The following is a 19,034-nucleotide window of genomic DNA, read 5'->3' as shown; positions in this document are numbered from 1 at the left end:
AGTTATACAAAACTGTCTCCATACTCTTTTGTATCAACGAATGCTGTATAGGTTTATATACACTACAGCTCAATGTAATCTTCAAAACCTGGAGAAGCCTTTCCTATAGGTCATGCACTTTGGTAGAAAGAATAGAGGCATAGACTATTTTCTAAATGGGGAGAGAATTCAGAAGTCTGGAGTGCAAAGGGACTTGGGAATCCTAGTCCAGGATTCTCCTAAGGTTAACTTGCAGGTTGAGTCGGAAGTTAGGAAGGCAAATGCAATGTTGGTATTTATTTCGAGAGGACTAGAATATAAAAGCAGGGATGTGCTGCTGAGGCTTTATAAGGCTCTGGTCAGACCACAGTTAGAATATTGTGAGCAATTTTGAGCCCCGTATCTCAGAAAGGATGTCCTGGCCCTGGAGAGGGTCCAGAGGAGGTTCACAAGTATGATCCCAGGAATGAAAGGCTTAACATATGACGAACGTTTGAGGACTCTGGGTCTATACTCGATGGAGTTTAGAAGGATGAGGGGGGATCTGATTGAAACTTACAGAATACTGAAAGGCCTGGATAGAGTGGACTGGGGAAAATGTTTCCATTAGTAGGAGAGACTAGGACCCAAGGGCCCAGCCTCAGAGTAAAGGGAAGACCTTTTAGTACAGAGATGAGGTGAAACTTCTTTAGCCAGAGAGTGGTGAATCTATGGAATTCATTGCCACAGAAGGCTGTGGAGGCCAGGTCATTGAGTGTATTTAAGACCAAGATAGGTAGGTTCTTGATTGGTAAGGGGATCAAAGGTTATGTGGAGAAGGCGGGAGAATGGGGTTGAGAAACTTATCAGCCATGATTGAATGGCGGAGCAGACTCGATGGGCCGAATTTCTGCTCCTATGTCTTATGCTTTAATGGTCTTATACTGACATGTTTTAAAGAAAGGCGGAACTATGGAGGAAGTTGACTTAAGCCTTAGCATATGAAGCCTATCAGTTCTTTCAGTGCATGTTCAGCGGAAAGCAGATGACCCGATTTAAAAATGTTTCGTGCTGTACATAATTCAATTTTTTCCCAGATCAAACATAATCAAGCTGTTAATTGGTACGAAGTTCATTAATGTCTGTCGACTCCGTTTGTAATTGATCACAGATATTGCCGATTGATGACAACCTCAGAGGTTCAACACGTCGTTTGCCTTCTGCCTCTATTGGGGTTGCATGGCTTGATCCCAACTTGAAACACCTTAAATTAAAAGGAACAAGAGCTTTCTCCAAAGCATCTTTAAAGATTGAACTTGAAAAGTAGTAAATAATGGGATCGAGCACACTGTTCAGGTAGGTTATGCACAGAGTATTATAAAATATCTGAACAGCAATTCCATATGACTCGCAAGCGCTCAAATGCTTTGTAATTAAAACAGCGATTACAGCAATGTTTGTGGGCAAGAAACAAACTATAAAAACTGCAGCCACAGATACCACCAGCTTTACAGCTCGTTTATATTTACGCCTTTTATCAGTTTTCATCTGCTTTAACTTCCAGATGACGCAGGATGTGGAAAACAGGATAATTGAAGCTGGCAAACCAAAGTTGAAAAAAGTTAAAGCAATATCGGTCCAAATTGCACTAGCACTAAATGGGTTGTCTATGTGGAAGAGTTCACAGTACGTTAAATTCTTGTACTTGAAGGTGCGAGGTTCCGTTAAAATATGGAAAGAAATTGCCACTGCCAGAATCCACAAGATGCCTGCTACCTTCACTGTACAGCAGGTAGATATCTTGTTCAATCTATAGTGGGGATGGACCACTTTAAAATAACGATTGATCGCCATAACTGTAAGGAAAGCAACACTCCCTGTCCGGTTTAGAAATATCATGAATATCTTCAGACGACATGGAACATCACCAAAGATCCAGTCCTTCTCCCGTACGAAGTAATCTGCTCGAAATGGTAAACAGCAGATTAACAGGGTGTCTGCAATCGCCAGGTTCAATGAATAAACTGTGTTTGGCTTCCAGGATTTTATATGAAAACTGAAGATCCATAGAGCAATCGCATTTCCAATGAATCCGAGGATAAAGGTTACAATAAGTATGGGTGGATCGTAGAATGAATTAACATCTTCAACAAGAAAACAGGGTTCGGTTTTGTTGTCCATTGTAGGCAGCGTTGCAGTAAAGTCAGTCACACCCACAGAAATGAGTTAATTAAGTGAATGATGCATGACCTTCTATACAGTTCTTCCACACTACATCATGAATTGTGGGTGGGACTGCAATGAACCCAGAATAACTGAGAAACTGTAATAAACCTACAAGAAATATTCTTAGAATACCTTAAATATGCACTTACAGCTAATTTTTTCAAACAATGCGAACCTAGTAAAATACAAAATAAAAACAAAGATAACTGGAAAAACTCAGCAGATCTGGCAGCATCTGCGGAGGAACACAGTTAACGTTTCGAATCCGTATGACTCTTCAACAGAACTAGTAAAATACATTTGGTTAGAAATGTTTGCAGTATGACTCTAGGAATTTTACATTCCTGGATTCACCCATTTTCCTAAAAAAGACGAAATGGTGTAATGGTCTTCTGGTCTACTTTCATAGATATTTTACTCACTGCTGCATTTTAATTTCCGATATCAAAAAAACTATTCAGCTAAATTGGTTTATATCTATATAACCTGCTGATGAAGGTTTATTTTGTTTCGCTGGATGCATGTCCGAATTAGCAACAGTTCTGAAGCCTTCAAAGCAAAAGCGTTGGTAACTTTCTGCCATTACTGCATATACACCATCCCCACCGCAAGGACTTCTGTTAATTTTTTTCCCTTCCAAACTCGTATTGCAGCAACAAGATAATTTCACGTGGTTTAACTCTTCTGAAAGAGGTGAAGAAAGACCTGTTATCTCAGCTGCACAATGTGTTTGAGAGCTGAGCCACGTGAGCTTCAGCAACAACAACTTGCTTTAACATAGAACGGGGAGGAATCTTGTGGAGGCGACAGGGGCTCGGGCCGCCGGCTGGAGACCTGGTGGCAGCACCCGTGACACCTCTTTTAGGGAAGGCCGTTTGTATCTTGCTGCAATCAGGCACTTGACCAGCCAGCAACATGCCTTCCCCTCGGATCAAATGGTGTGGAAATCCTTCCAACTGGAGAACTGCCGGACTTTTATTGAACTGCAGCACCCCCAGGGAGGTGCTGGCTGCTGCTGCCACTACATCGAAGCCTAGTATTGTTATTGGATCCCAGGTCACAAGTGAGTGATGGAGGGAGGAGGGATCACAGGTTGGAGCAGGAAGAGGGGGTGGGGGTGGCGGTGGATGGCAGCAAGGGCAGGGGTTGGCTTTCAGTAGGCCTCTCTTTCCCAACGCCAGACCGTTGATACGATACTGAGTGCCTTTGAATGAGAGACTTGCCCGGCATCCCACAGCCAATCCCGACACGGTTTGCTTATTGTGCTCCCCTATGGTGAGCAGCCCCGCCCACCCCCACCACTGAGTTAATGCCAGCAACAGTAGAATGGGGGCCATAACTAGATATTAATTGCCCACTTAAAGGCCTCAATAAGCGGCAGAGAAGGAAGGCTGTCCACAGGCCTTCTCACCACGCGATAATCATATTGGAGGCAGGAAGATAGTGGGAACCCCACCTGCCACCCTCCCACCTGAGTAAATGTTCCCAACACCATGGGAACTCGCCATGAGGAAGTGCACAAGATTCCACCCAAGGTGGTGCAGGCAGAGTGCCAGCATTCTAATTGTAGTTGTACGAGATCTTCTCTTGCCAGAAAGAAGGTAGTGTGTTGAGTTCATAGAGTGTTTTCCGTCTTGGAGCAACACATTCTAGTATCAACCAGAGAGCAGCCTATACCAGATCTGGTAACGTGCAAGGAGACAGGGTTAATTAATGACCTCACGAGCTAGCTGTAATCTTAATATGATTGATTTTCACCTTCAGTTTGAGGGAGAGAGGAGTGGATCTAAGACTTGTGTTTTCAACTTGAATAAGGGCATTTATGAGGGTATGAAGACAGAGCTAATGTGAAGTGGGAAATTAGGTTGATGGATCAGTCGCTAAAGATGCATTGAAAGACATTTAAGGAGATATTTCAGAATACTCAGGAAAGATGCATTTCAGTGAGAAAAAAAGACTCTTAAGGGAAGGAAGCACCACCTGTGGCTAACTAAGGAAGTCAAAGATAGTATCAAATTGAAATAAAACTGATCTTAATGAATGGCGGAGCAGGCTCAAGGGGCTGAATGGCCTACTTCTGCTCCTATTTCATATGTTTGTTTGTTCGTATGTATGTTCAAATAATTCCACAAAGAAAAGTGGCAGGTCAGAAGATTGGACAGAATATAAAGAACAGCAAAGAATGACTAAAAGATTAATAAGGAGAAAGTATTAAGAGAATAAGAGAAAGCTAGCTAGATGTATAAAGTCAGAGAGTAAGAGTTTCTACAGGTATATGAAAATGAAAAGAGTAGTTAAAGTGAACATTGGTCCTCCAAAGAATGAGAATGGGGAGTTATTAATGGAAAATAAGGAAATGATGGATGAATTGAACAGATATTTTGCATCTGTCTTCACAAAGAAGGTACAGATAATAGGTAATAAATAATTGTGAGTCAGGAGGTGAAAGGAGGGAGGACCTTAAAATAATTACAATCACCAGGGAATGGATACAAAGAAATTTATTAGAACTAAAAGCTGACAAGTTCCCAGGTCCTGATGGACTTCATCCTAGAGTTAAGAAGTGGCTGCTGAGATAGTAGGTGCATTGGGTTTAATTTTCTGAAATTCCCTAGATTCTGGAAAAGTCCCATCAGATTGGAAAATAGCAATTGTGACTCCTCGATTCAAGAAAGGAGGGAGTCAGAAAGTAGGAAATTTCAGACCAGTTAGCTAAACATCTGTCTGAGGGAAATTGCTGGAATCTATCATTAAGGAGGTTATAGCGCAGCACTGAGAAAATCTCAATGCTATCAGGCAGAGTCAACATGGTTTTGTGAAAGGGAAATCATGTTTCACTAATTTATTTGAGTTCTTTGTGGAAGTAATAAGCAGCATGGACAAAGGGGAACTTGTGGATTTTCTGTACTTAGATTTCCAGAAGGCATTTGACAAGGTGCCACATCAAAGGTTACTACTGTGACAATCCCAGCTGATGTTAATACTGGACAAGTCAGAATCCAGAGTGAAACCTGGCTTGATAGATCCTAACGTGATCGTGGAGGTAAGTTACTGAACATATTAACAGGAGGCTACTAATGAGCTTTTAACACGAAGAATAAGATATTTATTAAACAAGAAAAATGAACTAAATTAAACAAGATAAAAAGGTTGGAAATATCTCAAAACAAATACAAGAAGATGCTTCAAATTCATACTATTGCTTTATCCCAGCAATATCTTTATAGGCACATAAACCAGTGAAGAGTTACCACTAGCTTGACACACAAAATCTACTTGCTTGGGACTGGCACAGTTGCAAACAGTTTTCTCCCAGTGAATTCCTCAGTGTTTACTCAATGCTTTTCACCCAACTCTTATCTCTCCCTGACACACTTAAAAACCACACTCTAACCTCAGCCTTCCACTAACATCCCTGGTAAACTGATAACTTTCCTGAACTCTATAACTGACTATTCAGTCAACTACTGTCCCAATAGCCTTGTAATGTTTTCTTCTCAGAGAGCTGAAAATCCCTGTCTTCACTCTCTGAAGCACACTGAACTCTCTCCTCAGTTATTTTCGCTACATCTGTGTCCCTGGACATCAGTTACTAGGCAACAGTAAAGTTTTTGTACTTTCCTTCCCACAGTCACTAAACTTTTAACTCAACTCTTTACCTTCAAGGGTTTTAAAGACTAATGACAAATGTATATATACAAATAAAATCAAAAGACTTGAACCTTAGTCTAGAGCCGATCCAGCCTCCTGGGCACCAAGGATCACAAACAACCTAAATGAAACTGAATCCATTTTACCTTTCTCAACACATACATATAATATATATATATAATCAACCTTAAAATTATACATTGTTCATAACACTAAGCAAAATGAGAGCTCATGGTGCAGGGGGGAACATATTAGCATGGAAAGATGATTGGTTAGCTAACAGGAAACAGAGAGTTGGCATAAATTGGTCATTTTCAGGTTGGCAGGAAGTGATGAGTGGAATGCCACAGGGATCAGTGCTGGAGCCTCAGCTGTTCACAATTTATACCACAATGAGTTGGATGAAGGGATTGAAGGTATGGTTGCTAAATTTGCTGATGACAAAAGATAGGCAGGAGAGTAAGTTGTAAAGAGGACATAAGGAGTCTGCAAAGGGACATAGATAAGTTAAGTGAGCGGGCAAAAATTTGGCATATGGAGTATAATGTAGGAAAATATGAACTTGTCCACTTTGAAGGAAGAAGAGAAAAGCAGCATTTTATTGAAATAGAGATAGATTGCAGAACTCCGAGGTGCACAGAGACCTGGGTGTCCTGGTACATCAATCAAAAAAAATTACTATGCTGATACAGCAAGTGATTAGGAAGACAAGTGGAATGTTGTTGTTTCTTGCAAGGGAATGGAATATAAAAGTAGAAATGTTTTACTGCAGTTGTACAGGACATTGGTGAGGCCCTTCTGGAGTACTGTGTATGGTTTTGGTCTCCTTATTTAAAAAAGGATGTAAATGCATTAACAGCAGTTGAGAGAAGGTTCATTCAACTGATACCGGGCTTGGGGGAGTTATATGAGGAAAGGTTGGACAGGCTGGGCTTGTATCCTTTAGAATTCAGAAGAATGACAGGTGATCTTATTGAACCATATAAGATGCTGAGGAGACTTGACCACACTTGTGGAAGAGACTAGAACTAAGGGACACAGTTTAAAAATAAGGCTCCTCCCAATTAAGACAGAGATGAGAAGAATATTTTTCTCTCAGAGGCTCGTGAAACTTTGGAACTCTCTTCCCCAGTGAGCCGTGAAGACAGAGGCAGATAGATTCTTGACTAACAAGGGAGTCAAAGGTTATCGGTGATAGGCAGAGCGTGGAGTTGAGGCTACAATCAGTTCAGCCAAATCTTATTGAATACCAGAGCAGGCTTAAATGACCGACTGCTCCTAACTCGAATGTTTGTGTGTTCAGAATGATAGTCTTATGTCTAGAAGGTATTCAAGGTAAATTTTAAATGATTGCTTATTTTGAAATGGCACCCCCAGTTCTAGATTCCCCCATGAGGGGAAACATCCTCTTATCATCTGTTAAGGCCCCTCAGAATCTTTTTTGTTTCAATAAGATCACTTCTCACTCTTATAAACTCCAATGAGTATATGCTTAATCTGCGTAAACTTTCTCCATAAGACAAATGGATGAACCTACTGAACCTACCGCCCATTGTTTCTAGACTTCACCTGGCTAGGTGACACATTTCACCCCTTCCTTTGAAAGCAATCTATTCTGTTTTATTTCAAAATACAAATGTTCCTTTGACATCCATGTTTCTAAACTTCCCCACGTTTATCTAAGTAACATTTCAAACGTAATCGCTCTTCTTAGGTCAAAGCAGCCAGACTAGTCGCCTCCAATTCAATTAAATCTCAGACAGACACACATATACACATAGACACATCCCACTATTACTCTATTTTACAATAAATTCCAATAACATGATGAGAATTATTGTATCTTCTTAACAGGGAGCCTGTAAAGTGCTCCCACCAGTGACGTCTTTCCTTTGCTGTTTATTGTTTCCACCAAAACCAATGTTACATCTTGATCTTCTGAACCAAAATAATGACCCAAAACCTCTGATCAGAGTTGGAAACCCTGGTCAGAATTTTTCATATGATGGGCAGGCTCGTTGAGTATGGGCAGGGTTGGATGCAGAGCCGATCACTGCCCACAATCGGCTCCTCGCCGCCATTTTACGCGGGTGCACCAATTAAGGCCTGCCCAGAGTAAGACGCGACCGGTAGCGCTCAGCACTACCTGTGCACGCGGGGGGAGGGGGGAGAGTCGGGGCCAGCGCTCTTTTGCACATGCGCGTGAAAGAGTGCTTTAATCTCTGAGACACGGAGCTGTCTCAGGGAGATTCAATCGATATTAAAACGATTGAATAAAAGGTGTAAAAATTTATTTAAACATGTCCTTTCATGTGACTGTGTCATGAGTTGGGCCATGTTGTTATATTTATGAAAAATTATTTATTTAATAAAAGCTTCAGGGAACCTCATCCGGCTCGTGGATGAGGTTTCCTACAAGATGTGAAGGCCGCTTGGGCTTTTCGTCTGCCCGCGAACCTTAAGGTTGGGTCGGCAGCATTCACAAATGTTTCAATTAATTTCTTAATGACCTTAACCTCCCAGAGGGAAGTCATGCCTAACAAATTTAATGGAATTTTTTGAGGAGGTGACCAGGTGTGTAGATGAGGATAGTGCAGTTGATGTAGTTTATATGGATTTCAGCAAAGCCTTTTCAAGGTCTCACATGGGAGACTTATAAAGAAGGGAAATGCACATGGGATACAGGGTAATTTTTTAAGGTGGATTCAGAACTGGCCTAGTTTTGGAGACAGAGGGTGATGACAGAAGGATGCTTTAGTGACTGGAAGCCAGTGTCCAGTGGCGTACCACAGGGATCTGTGCTGGGTCCCCTATTAATCATCATTTATATAAACGACATAGATGACTATGTGGGGGGTAGGATTCATAAGTTTGCGGATGGCACAAAGATTAGCTGGGTGTTTAACAGAGAGGTTGAGTGTCTTGGGCTACAGGAAGATAGAGACGGGATGGTCAAATGGGCAGATAAGTGGCAGATAGAATTTAACCCTGAAAAGTGTGAGGTGATACACTTTGGAAGAAGTAATTTTACAAGCAAATATTCAATGAATGGCATGACACTAGGAAGTTCTGAGAAACAAAGGGACCTTGGCGTGTGTGTCCATAGACCTGTGAAGGCGGAGGGGCATGTTACTGGGATGGTGAAAAAGGCATATGGGACACTTGCCTTTATCAATTGAGGCATAGATTACAAAAGTAGGGAGGTCACGTTGGAGTTGTATAGAACCTTGGTGAGGCCACAGCTGGAGTACTGTGTGCAGTTCTGGTCGCCACATTATAGGAAGGATGTGATTGCACTGGAGGGGGTGCAGAGGAGATTCCCCAGGATGTTGCCTGAGATGAAACATTTAAGTTATGAAGAGAGGTTGAATAGACTCGGGTTGTTTTCGTTGGAGCAGAGAAGACTGAGGGGCGACCTGATCAATGTGTACAAGATTATGAGGGGCATGGACAGGGTGGCTAGGGAGCAGCTGTTCCCCTCAGTTGAAGGGTCAGTCACAACGGGACATAAGTTCAAGGTGAGGGATGGGAGGTTTAGGGGGGATGTGAGTGAAAACGTTTTTACCCAGAGGGTGGTGACAGTCTAGAATGCACTACCTGGGAGGGTGGTGAAGGTGGATTTCTTCACATCCTTTAAAAAGTATGTGGATGAGCACTTGGCACGTCATAACTTTCAAGGTTACAGGCCAAGTGCTGGTAAATAGGATTAGGTAGGTAGGTCAGGTGTTCCTCACAGGTCAGTGAGACTCAATGGGCCAAAGGGCCTCTTCTGCACTGTGTGATTCTGTGATTCTGTTAACAGACCGTTTACATCTTGGTGGGCGTGCAGCTGACTCCTGCGCGCGCCCACCGAATGAAATATCGCGATTGCACGCAGTGACCTCGGGACGCATCATTTTACACATCAGCGTGTCGGGCCTGCCCCCACATGCCAACTGATAAATTCTGCCCCCTGTGTACAACTCTGATCAGACAGAAAACTACCCACTTACTTACTTACTTAACATTGAAAAGCCTGGAGGATCCTACAGAACTCTCCCAGCGCAGGAATCCTTACAGGGAGCATCGAAGAGAATCTGCACAGAAGCCACGCCTCCTTCATTTTGGCACTAGCCACCATATTCTGGTAAGTATTTAAATGTCCCCAAGCTTCTCAGTGGGTTAGTGAATGTGTGTGTGAATGAATGGGTGCGTGAATGGCTGAGTGTTAAGTAAGTTGGTGAGTGTGGTAAGTGGGTAAGTGGATAGGGTTCCAGCTGGGTAGGGAGGCAGCTGAGTGGTGGTAGGATGGTAGGCTGGTAGGTGGGTATGTGGCAGCTGGGTAGTGTGGCAGGTGGGTAGTGTGGCAGCAGGGTAGGCTGAGCTAGTGGAGAAATGTAGGGTGAGTGAAAGCTAGGGAGGGGTCGTGGTTTAGTTGGGTTGGGTAGGGAGGAGTGTCAGGTCTGGCTGGCTAGTTCAGGTCTGGTTGTGGGGGTAGTTGAGTGGTGGGATTTAGTCAGGATGGATTGAGGGGAGTCTGGGGTCGGCGGGGGAGTTGCTGGACAGGGGTATAGTCGGGAGTTCAGGGTGTCAATGGGTTGGGGGTATCAGGGAGGGTGAGGAGAGTAGTTGGGAGGTTGAGGAGGGAGTTGGGGTGTCAGTTGTATAGTTACCCTATAGTTAGACTAGGATTTTTCTGCCTAACATTTCTTGGGTAAGTAACTTGGAATTGTCCAAAGTCTCCAATTATAACTCAGAGTCAGAGACTTTATCTGAGTGTCCCTTGGAGCAGGGTAATTACCAATTGCAAGTTCAAGTTTCCCAGGAAATTCACACAGTGTCATCGGGCAGAATTTTCCCTGCCCACTGGCATTGGGCGTGTTTGGCAGACTGAGTGGACCATATGGCGAGAAGACCAAAAGTCAATTTCACAACCTAGTGAAACCAGCTTGCAATCGTCTGATTTGCCTGTCAATGATGGGCCGCGTTTCCTGCCGTTGGATGTCTGGAACCTCATTATAATACACCTGCTTATCATTATAAGGCCAGCCAGTTGGAATCAACCCTCCTCCCCCCGCCCCACAATGCTGGATCATCCACCCACCTTGGCCGGAAAACATGCCAATGCAGAACGTGTCTGAACAAGTGTGATGTGCAGAAGTCAGAACTTACTGTCAGGGCCTTGCTCACATTGCGAATGTCCGAGGAGCTGAAGATCTGGAGCCCAACAGCAACAAGACGCTGTAGAAACGTCCATGGCATGCTGGGTGGATTCTCATAGACATGGCTCTGCTGCAAAGCAGTTCACGGAAGGTGGAAAGTCTCCACTGAGAGTCTGCTCACAACAGATGATAGTCAAGAGGGTGGAGCGGAAGGTCTAGGATCGACTGGGGTAGGGAGAGATGTCGAGGGGGTGAGGTTGGGAGAAGGAGAACAAAGGTGTTGGAGGAGTCAGGTTGGGAGGGAGGAATGAATGTGTCGGGGTGAGGTTGGCGGGAGGGGGGGGAATGAAGGTGTTGGGGGGGGTGAGGTTTGGAGGTGGGGATGGGTCTATGGGCAGAGGAAAGGGTAACATGGGAGAAGATAGCAACTGGGGAGGTTGATGTATGGGGGGGGGTGGAAGGGAAGGAGTTTGGAGGGGGGATGCAGTGCAGAGAGGGGAGGGAATCCAGGGGATGGAAGGAGTCCAGGGGAACGAAGGATTGCAGTGAGGGTAGGGAGTAAGGGTGAAGGAAAACATAAGGCTGGAGGAAGAAGTAAGGGTGTCTGAATGAGTCAGAAAGGGGGAAGGACTAAGTGGCTGGGGTCATCCAGGGTGGGGGTCGAAGGACTCAGAGGCATTGTCTGCGGGAGGTAAGGAGTTCTGGGTGTGGAGTCTGGAAGGGGGAAGTTGTTCCAAGGGGGTATGTCTAGGTGAACATGTAAGGGTGAACATCCGTTGAGTCCCTGATTGCCTTGTGGGGAGTGAACTGAGGGTGGGCGTGGTACAAGGGAATGGTGAGAATGACTGAGGACAGAGTGAGGTGGTTGGGTGGGAGGGTGAGGGTTCGATGGTATCAGTAGAAGCGACAGCGAGAGTGGTTGGCGGAGACTTGGAGGCACACACAGACCCTGGGGGTGGGAAGGAAGAAGTAGGGAAGGTGAATTGGAATTATCGAGAAGGAAGGGAGTGTGCATGTTGAACTAGACGTCCCGAAAAGAAAAGGGTTGTGGCTGGTAGGTCACAGAGGGGTGGTGGAAGTGATGGCAGCAGGAGTCGACAGTGGTGGAAGAAAGAAAATGGGTGACTGGGGGAGGGGTAAGGATTGGGGAGCAAAAGAAAAACTGTAGCACTACCATGCTGGCTAATTCAAAAGTGATACAAGAGTCGTTTTGGGCGAGGTCTGGTGCTGCATGGGTGTGTGATCATTCAGTGGACGGAGATGCGGGTCAGCTCAGATGGACAACTGTGGATGTGACAGGAGTTGAGAAAAGCAGGAGCTGAGGACTTCATGTAATTGAAAAAATTAGCAAATACAACAAATTATTTCAGCCTTCTAGCATCTGAAAATTGTTTAAAATGTGTTTGACAGGCGAAAGCACATTATCTCTGACTGCTAGCATCATTCTCATGTCTCGGTAAAGAACGCTGTTTCTAAAAATAGTACAGTGGCCACCAGTAACAAATGACTAATCATACCAAGAAACTAGGCATTTACCTCTGTCGTCCTGCTTTTTCTTAACTTCGTACCTTATTCAAATGTTGCTGAGACCAAAAAACATATTATTGCAGCTAATGTTTTCAAGTGCACCCCAGCCCATGGAAAAGCGGTATCTCTCTGCTGCTTTGCAAGATGCCAATGGTGATGTATTGCCCATTTTCCTGTCAGGGTCATCAATCACTTGATGGTCATATGTTCACCCGTACTCAGCCTAGCTGATATTACTGGGTTCACCTGAAATGGGCCAGTGACACTGTGAAGGTCACTTTACAAAGAGAATTGTATTGTCAGAAGGGCTGTAAGTGACTGAGCTGCTTTATTGCCTCTTAAGTGAAATGCACTCTTCTTATATCTCCTCTGTAAGATCGTCTTAAGATGTGGGGTGCTGGTTCTATGAGAAGAGAGTAATATTTGGGGTAAATCATCCTTAAGTACTGCCTGACTGCACTTTGCTTCATCTTGTGCTGCTTCTCCTAATCCATTATAATGAGACACAAGGATCCAGCCAGAAGGAATGCCATACCAATGGCTGGAAAGCCCTTCTTGTGGATAGGATAAGGGGGTGGAGGGTGAAAATCCGCTGCTGGTCTGATTGGGTCAGAAACCACTCCCAGGTACAGACAGATTGGCAAAACAAAGTTGCTGCAGAAAACGTTCCCCAGCTGCTCACAAAATTCTTCAAACACTCCAAGGCTGGACCCTCACTTCCATTTGTTTCTGCTGACCCTGGCAGCAGCTGCATATTATGATTCTCAGTCCAAGTTGACCCAAGTTGAGCGCATAAGCAGGAAACTTCAATTTCATAGAATCATGCAGCAGAAAAGGAGATTGTTTGGCCCATTTTGCCTGTGTTGACTCCTTGAAAGAGATGCCCAGTAGTCCCACCCTCCTGCTCTATCACCGTAGACCTGCAGTCATCATGTTATATATGTAATTGTGGCACTGGAGACTTGGCTGCAGATTGACTGATCTCACCCGTTCTGTGTTGCTCAGTTTCAAGTTGGGCAGTATAGTTCTCAGATACCGACATAAATCATATGTGGCGCCGTAGTGCTCGAAGCAGTCAATGGGAAGAAAGCACTTTTCTTTATAAGTATAGACAGAAAGGGAAATAGTTAAAAATACCCAGATGGAGTGAGATTCAATTATATTTTAAGTTTTTATTGATTGCATATTAATACAAAATAATTGCAGCCGCTAAGCATGTCAAGATACAAGGTCCAGATAAAATTAATTTTGACTAGAATCTGGCAGGTGTATGATAATCACTCATTACTGGATGCATCAAGCAAAGTCAAACCAAATATAACAATTTACATTTATGTCATTCTACAAAACATTTCTTTTTAAATCGAAACAAAATTCTTTTGCTACCTGTTGTTTTCTGTTGTCACATTCTGCAAGTAATATTGATCTTCAGTGGCACTTACTGAACAAATGCAGTGAATTAGCCCTGCATGTAAAATTTAATGCATTCCCCATAGAACCATCTTCTGGGTCTTCCAATTCTCAAAGTGCAACTTTTACCCCAGACTGAACAGATTTTGGCCCGATTCAAGTCATTAAAGTCAGTAATCCAAATTCTGTACCTGTGCAAACAGTACATAGATTTTGCAGCAGATTCTGCTCCCCATGCTTTATTCCATAATTAATGAAAATATTTTTTTAAAAGAATAAATATTGGTAACATTCAATAGTAATTCTCAAAAGGGAATTGGATGTATACTTGAAAAGGAAAAATATGGAGGGCTCTGGTGAAAGAGCAGGAGTATGGGGTTAATTGGACAGCCCTTTCACAGGTGCAATGGGATGAATTGTATTGTAATATTCTATGAAACTGAGTGTAGCAGTGACAAACAGAACTTAAAATACTTCTATCGTCCAAAACCTCAAATCAATACTGAAAATTCACGTTATTATACTTTGCAACAATGTAAAATTATGAAGAAAAAGGATGACCTGAAATCATTATATATATATATACATATTGCACTTTGTCGACAGAGAGAGAACAAAAGTATTAATGAAGAAACTAACAAACCAGTATGTTCACTTCTGCATATAATTATACAGCTTATGAAAAAATCATATGCACCACCAAACAAAGGGTTAAAAATGGAACAGTATTGTTCCTCACAATATATTCATTAACAGTTACAGTATTGCTTTTCTCAAACAAGCCAGATTTCAAGGTTGTACCAATTGTCTTTATTTCAATAAACAGTTTAAAAATAAGGACATCCTGTTTAGCTTTTTATTTATTCTGTCTTTTAAATGATTATCTCTCTGTTTCCCAATCATCTCATTATCTGTGAAATGCAAACTATTTTGATAAACCAGCTCTCTGCCATCGGCCTGCACTTTTTTAGAGCAGCAGCCCACGACTGAAATTAGAATATGGGGGAGGAATTTTCCCTCGTCGGGCAGGCTCGGCGGAGGCCGGCGGGGGCGGTGGGGAAGCTGCCTGCCGCCTGCGATCAGGGCCAGGCCGCGATTTCAAGCTGGCGAGCCAATTAAAGCCCGCCCAGCATGAAGTGCGGGCTGCAACTTTCAGCTCTGAGCACTGCCTATGTGTGTGTGTATATGAAGGGGGTGGGGTGGTGGTGGGGAGGAGGGCGAGAGCACAACTTCGTGCCTGCGCATGGGTGTGCGCTAGAAAAGCTCCCCGAGTCACAGAGCCGCCTCAGGGAGATGAAGAGTTTGGAACATTAAAAATAAAGATTTCTAAAATGTTATAAGACATGTCCCCTTGTGTGGCTATGTCACATGAGTAGGGAGATGTTATTGATGAAATGTTTTAATTTTTATTTGATTTTTAATAACTGTTGGAAACCTCGTCCTGCCCATGGAAGAGGTTTCCGAAAAAGTGCAAAGGCCGCTTGGCCTTTTCGCCTGCCCGGCCCATCAACCGAGAGGTTGGATGGGCAGCGAAAAATTTCATTGAATTACCAGTATAACGGCCTTAAAAGGCCTTTTAATGGTCAGCGTGCGCCCACCAACCAAAATATCACACACCCAACGTCGTTGTGCCTCATTTTACACTTGGTCGGGTCAGGCACACGCCCTCCCCACAAGCTTTATACTCTGGCCATGGTTTTGCTATTTTAAAATCTGTAGATACACTTACTAAATTCTTACTAATCAGGAAAATAATCTAAAGTAAATGTCAGATTCTCTGCCACAGTGCTATTTTCCATTTTCTAAAAGGTTATATTTAAATTTAGGAAGCTGGTAGGTTGCTGGTTCCTTCCAACTTAACCACAGGCTCTGAGGTCAGAATGTTCTTCCCCTGCATGATGCGAGAAAGGAGGTGGGTGAGCCTGAAAATTTAGTGTGTTGGCCTCAGGCCAATTCCTGATACCTTCCTGTCTCCACTGGAAGTAAGTTAAATTTTAAAGGTAAATTTTAAATGATTCCTTATTTTGAAATGGCGCCACCAGTTCTAGATTCCCCCATGAGGGGAAACATCCTCTTATCATCTGTTAAGGCCCCTCAGAATCTTATATGTTTCAATAAGATCACTTCTCATTCTTATTAACTCCAATGCGTATATGCTTAATCTGCGTAAACTTTCTCCATAAGACAAAGGGATCAACCTACTGAACCTGCTTCGTACAGCTTCCTGTACTCTCATAGCACTAAGTTTTATCAGTAATCTTCAGGACAAATAAACACATTGGCCGGGATTTTCCGGCCCTGTCGCGGGGAGCACCCTGGGCAGGAGTCCATTCCGGTGGGACCGGAAAATCCTGGAGGCAGGCTGGTGCGGAAAATCCCGCCCATTGTTTCTAGACTTCACCTGGCTAGGTGACACATTTCACCCCCTCCTTTGAAAGCAATCTATTCTGCTTTATTTCAAAATACAAATGTTCCTTTGACATCCATGTTTCTAAACTTCCCCATGTTTATCTAAGTAACATTTCAAATGTAATCGCTCTTTTAGATCAAAGCAGCCAGACTAGTCGCCTCTAATTCAATTAAATCTCAGACAGACACACATATACACATAGACACATCCCACTATTACTCTATTTTACAATAAATTCCAATAACATTATGAGAATTATTGTATCTTCTTAACAGGGAGCCTGTAAAGTGCTCCCACCAATGATGTCTTTCCTTTGCTGTTTATTGTTTCCACCAAAACCAATGTTACATCTTGATCTTCTGAAACAAGATCATGGCCCAAAACCTCTGATCAGAGTTGGAAACCCTGGACAGAATTTTTCATATGACGGGCAGGCTCGTTGAGTGTGGGCAGGGGCGGGTGCAGAGCCGATCGCTGCCCACAATCGGCTCCTCGCCGACATTTTACGCAGAGATTGAATCGATATTAAAACGATTGAATAAAAGGTGTAAAAATTTATTTAAACCTATCCTTTCATGTGACTGTGTCATGAGTTGGGCCATGTTGTTATATTTATGAAAAATTATTTATTTAATAAAAGCTTCAGGGAACCTCATCCGGCTCGTGGATGAGGTTTCCTAAAAAACGTAAAGGCCGCTTGGGCTTTTCGTCTGCCCGTCAACCTTAAGGTTGGGTGCGCAGCATTCACAAATGTTTCAATTAATTTCTTAATGACCTTAACCTCCCAGAGGGAAGTCATGCCTAACAAATTTAATGGAATTTTTTGAGGAGGTGACCAGGTGTGTAGATGAGGGTAGTGCAGTTGATGTAGTTTATATGGATTTCAGCAAAGCCTTTTCAAGGTCCCACATGGGAGACTTATAAAGAAGGGAAATGCACATGGGATACAGGGTAATTTTTTAAGGTGGATTCAGAACTAGCCTAGTTTTGGAGACAGAGGGTGATGACAGAAGGATGCTTTAGTGACTGGAAGCCTGTGTCCAGTGGCGTACCACAGGGATCTGTGCTGGGTTCCCTATTAATCATCATTTATATAAACGACATAGATGACTATGTGGGGGTAGGATTCATAAGTTTGCGGATGGCACAAAGGTTGGCCGGGTGGTTAACAGAGAGGTTGAGTGTCTTGGGTTACAGGAAGATAGAGATGGGATGGTCAAATGGGCAGATAAGTGGCAGATAGAATTTAACCCTGAAAAGTGTGAGATGATACACTTTGGATGAAGTAATTTGACAAGCAAATATTCAATGAATGGCATGACACTAGGAAGTTCTGAGAAACAAAGGGACCTTGGCTTGTGTGTGTCCATAGACCTGTGAAGGCGGAGGGGCATGTTACTGGGATGGTGAAAAAGGCATATGGGACACTTGCCTTTATCAATTGAGGCATAGATTACAAAAGTAGGGAGGTCACGTTGGAGTTGTATAGAACTTTGGTGAGGCCACAGCTGGAGTACTATGTGCAGTTCTGGTCGCCACATTATAGGAAGGATGTGATTGCACTGGAAGGTGTACAGAGGAGATTCCCCAGGATGTTGCCTGAGATAAAACATTTAAGTTATGAAGAGAGGTTGAATAGACTTGGGTTGTTTTCATTGGAGCAGAGAAGACTGAGGGGCGACCTGATCAATGTGTACAAGATTATGAGGGGCATGGACAGGGTGGATAGGGAGCAGCTGTTCCCCTTAGTTGAAGGGTCAGTCACAAGGGGACATAAGTTCAAGGTGAGAGATAGGAGGTTTAGGGGGGATGTGAGTGAAAACGTTTTTACCCAGAGGGTGGTGACAGTCTAGAATGCACTACCTGGGAGGGTGGTGAAGGTGGATTTCTTCACATCCTTTAAAAAGTATGTGGATGAGCACTTGGCACGTCATAACTTTCAAGGTTACGGGCCAAGTGCTGGTAAATAGGATTAGGTAGGTAGGTCAGGTGTTCCTCACAAGTCAGTGAGACTCAATGGGCCAAAGGGCCTCTTCTGCACGTGTGATTCTGTGATTCTGTTAACAGACCGTTTACATTTTGGTGAGCGTGCAGCTGACTCCTGCGCGCGCCCACCGAATGAAATATCGCGATTGCACGCGGTGACCTCGGGACGCATCATTTTACACATCAGCGTGTCGGGCCTGCCCCCACATGCCAACTGATAAATTCTGCCCCCTGTGTACAACTCTGATCAGACAGAAAACTACCCACTTACTTACTTACTTAACATTGAAAAGCCTGGAGGATCCTACAGAACTCTCCCAGCGCAGAAATCCTTACAGGGAGCATCGAAGAGAATCTGCACAGAAGCCACGCATCCTTCATTATGGCACTAGCCACCATATTCTGGTAAGTATTTAAATGTCCCCAAGCTTCTCAGTGGGTTAGTGAATGTGTGTGTGAATGAATGGGTGCGTGAATGGCTGAGTGTTAAGTAAGTTGGTGAGTGTGGTAAGTGGGTAAGTGGATAGGGTTCCAGCTGGGTAGGGAGGCAGCTGAGTGGTGGTAGGATGGTAGGCTGGTAGGTGGGTATGTGGCAGCTGGGTAGTGTGGCAGGTGGGTAGTGTGGCAGCAGGGTAGGCTGAGCTGGTGGAGAAATGTAGGGTGGGTGAGAGCTAGGGAGGGGTCGGGGTTTAGTTGGGTTGGGTAGGGAGGAGTGTCAGGTCTGG

The 19,034-nt window shown here is 43.7% G+C and overlaps 1 protein-coding gene across 1 annotated transcript; it reads right to left on the bottom strand.

The window, feature by feature from the left end:
* Window positions 1–1,074: 1,074 nt before the first annotated feature.
* LOC121286031 (hydroxycarboxylic acid receptor 3-like) lies at window positions 1,075–2,139 on the bottom strand. Its single transcript, XM_041203051.1, has one exon. The coding sequence runs from the start codon at window positions 2,137–2,139 to the stop codon at window positions 1,075–1,077; it is 1,065 nt and encodes a 354-aa protein (XP_041058985.1).
* Window positions 2,140–19,034: the final 16,895 nt, after the last annotated feature.

Source organism: Carcharodon carcharias, chromosome 13 (genome assembly GCF_017639515.1).
Source record: "Carcharodon carcharias isolate sCarCar2 chromosome 13, sCarCar2.pri, whole genome shotgun sequence".
NCBI classification, from domain to species: domain Eukaryota; kingdom Metazoa; phylum Chordata; class Chondrichthyes; order Lamniformes; family Lamnidae; genus Carcharodon; species Carcharodon carcharias.
Note: the sequence above shows the minus strand (reverse complement) of the source record. Positions and strands in the feature narration are given on the sequence as shown.

Coding starts and splice junctions, on each gene's coding strand:
- LOC121286031 (XM_041203051.1), bottom strand. CDS start 2,139: ATGGACAACAAAACCGAACCCTGTTTTCTTGTTGAAGATGTTAATTCA.